A 2,537-nucleotide genomic window follows, 5' to 3' on the forward strand; every position below is an offset into this window, starting at 1 on the left:
ACGGTAAAGATGGCTGACTTAAAACAGTCTGTTTGTGCAGTCTGTTTGGAAAAAAAAGGTAAATATTCAAAATCTTTAGTAAAAGTACAACCATCTGTAGCAAATAAAATCAAGGAGTTAATTTGGCCTGAGTACAATGTAGAGTTTAATGTCTGTCCGGATGTAATTTGTTCAAGTTGTAGAAGAAACATCTTTTTGTTGGAAAAGGGATCAAACACTTATCTTTCAAACTGGATAAGTAAAGTTTCTCAGGTATATGACTTTAAACTTATTTAAGTTAAATGATTAATACATATAAAGATATAGATTTTTTATTAAATGCTATTTTGAATTAGGTTGACAGACCAAGGATTAGACGTAGTACTGAGCTTAGTGATATTATACAATCATCTCAAGTTAATACAAAAGATGTTGAATCTCTGAAAAAATATATGTGCAGCTGCTGCTTTACTCTCCTTGCAAGAGGTTAAAAATTTATAAGTTACTTGATAAGTAAATTAAAAGTTATCAAATATTCATTTATAAACTTCAATAAAAAGTCTTTTGGCGTATATTATTTTAAGAGTAAATTTTATTCTTCAGGATGTCATAACAACTGTTGTTCTAGTCAGGCTGTTTTGAATTTAATTAATTTGGCAGAAACTCTTGATCCCACATGTGAGAAAGTTGCTTCAGGCATAATAAAAAACAAAATGGAGCAAGAAGGCATTGAGAGAGGCCAGTCCTTTAAAATATCTACAGTTGTTTAGGTTTTTATTTTCATTTTTAAATAATTAAAAAGGGTTTATATGTTCAGATAAAAATTAAATGCACATATAAAACACTCAGTAGATATGAGGCTTTTGTAACTAAGCAATTGTATAGATTGCTAACAATTTTTTCAAAATGTTTGCATTGTAAATTTAGAGTAGGGGTAGGTTAAAGATACATATATTTATTACACTTTATCTTTAAGGTGGAAATCCGTTAACTTTAACTGTTGGAACTAAAGATAATAAATCTTCTAGAAAGTTTTTTAATCAGATATCATTTCAAACAGTGATGGAATTAACTTCTGTTTTGGAATTGACAAAAAATAAAACAAAAAAACTGATATCAAGTCTCCGTAAGAATGTGGGATCATCTACTGTTGTGGAGAATAATGTAATTAGTATGATGACATCATTACAAGAAGAAATTGAATCTAAATATAAAATAGAACAAGAGAACTTTATTTGGAATGATGAAATTGTAACAAGACATGTAGTATTTATCCATGACACTTCTGAATTTATTCTAAGTATTTTAATTGAAAGAGGAATTGATCCTCTCTCCAGTATGATACGTATATCAATAGATGGAGGTCAAGGATTTCTGAAAGTAATTGTAAATGTCTTTGATAAAACTAATAAAAATGAGATTTACATTGACAGTGGAGTTATAAGGTGTTTTATTCTTGCTATTGTTGAAGATGTTTGTGAAGACAATGGGAATTAGCAGAAAATCTTGAGTAGATTAAATCTGGATAATGTTACATATCACCTTGCATTTGACTTAAAATGTGCTAACAGCATCTTTGGTTTGTCTTCTCATTCAAGTAAATATGCCTGCTTGTGGTGTGAAGGCAAATGTTCCCTTGAAAGTGGTACTCCAAGAACGTTAGGTTCTTTTGATCATTGGTACAACTTATTTGTTGAAAATGGGGCAAAGCGGTTAGAGATGAAAGATTTTTAAAATGTTATTAGTCCTCGACTTGTTTATTTAGACAAAAATGCTGAAGATGAAATTAATCACTTAGTCCCTCCACCAGAGTTACATCTTCTTATGGGGATTGTGACATTACTTGGTAGACTACTTTTAGATCATTGGCCTCTTTTTAAAAACTGGCTCAAAGAACATTATATCTTACTTCGAGGTTATCATGGGATAGGCTTTGATGGGAACAATTCCAATAAACTTCTGGAAAAAGTAGATATTTTAGAGAGAGATGTGTTAGCATCTCAAACTAATTTATTGCCTATAGTTCATTGCCTCAGAAAGTTTGAAAAGGTTAAAGAGTGCACCTTTGGATACGAATTAGGAAGCAATGCTTCTTCAGTTATTGAAGAGTTTAAAGTATCATTTTGTGACCTACAGCAGTATGCAAAGATGCATTTAAATACAGAGCTGAAGGTTACCTGGAAAGTCCATATAGTTATCTGTCATATTCTTCCATTTGTAAAGTTTAATTGTTGTTCTTTGGGATCATATGCTGAACAGACTGGAGAAGCTGTTCATAGTGCCTTCAAACCAAGTTGGTCTCAATACAAGCGAAGGATTGAACATAAAGATTATGCTAAAAGATTGAAATCTGCTGTTGCAACCTTTTGCTTGGATAAAATGTAAATATTGTAATATAAAAGTAGTTGTGTTATTTTTGTTGCATTTATTGTATTTTTTTTCTTTTACCTATTGGTATAATAGTGTAAAAGGAGTTTAAATCACTTCAATTTAAGATTAGTAAGAAAAAGTAATGATTTAAGGAGGATAATGAAAGATTAATTTTAATTTTTTTTTTT

The 2,537-nt window shown here is 30.1% G+C and overlaps 1 protein-coding gene across 2 annotated transcripts; it reads left to right on the forward strand.

Moving 5' to 3' along the window:
* LOC136076992 (uncharacterized) lies at positions 1-2,403 on the forward strand. Of its 2 annotated transcripts, XM_065791131.1 has the most exons (4): positions 1-252; positions 336-465; positions 583-749; positions 956-2,403. In XM_065791131.1, exons 1-3 carry the CDS (start codon positions 10-12, stop codon positions 747-749), a joined length of 540 nt encoding a protein of 179 aa, XP_065647203.1. In that variant the 5' UTR covers positions 1-9; the 3' UTR covers positions 956-2,403. The 2 variants fall into 2 exon arrangements, with proteins under 2 accessions (XP_065647203.1, XP_065647202.1); XM_065791130.1 differs by having other exon boundaries at positions 583-2,403.
* Positions 2,404-2,537: the final 134 nt, after the last annotated feature.

Source organism: Hydra vulgaris, chromosome 02, assembly GCF_038396675.1.
Source record: "Hydra vulgaris chromosome 02, alternate assembly HydraT2T_AEP".
NCBI lineage: Eukaryota > Metazoa > Cnidaria > Hydrozoa > Anthoathecata > Hydridae > Hydra > Hydra vulgaris.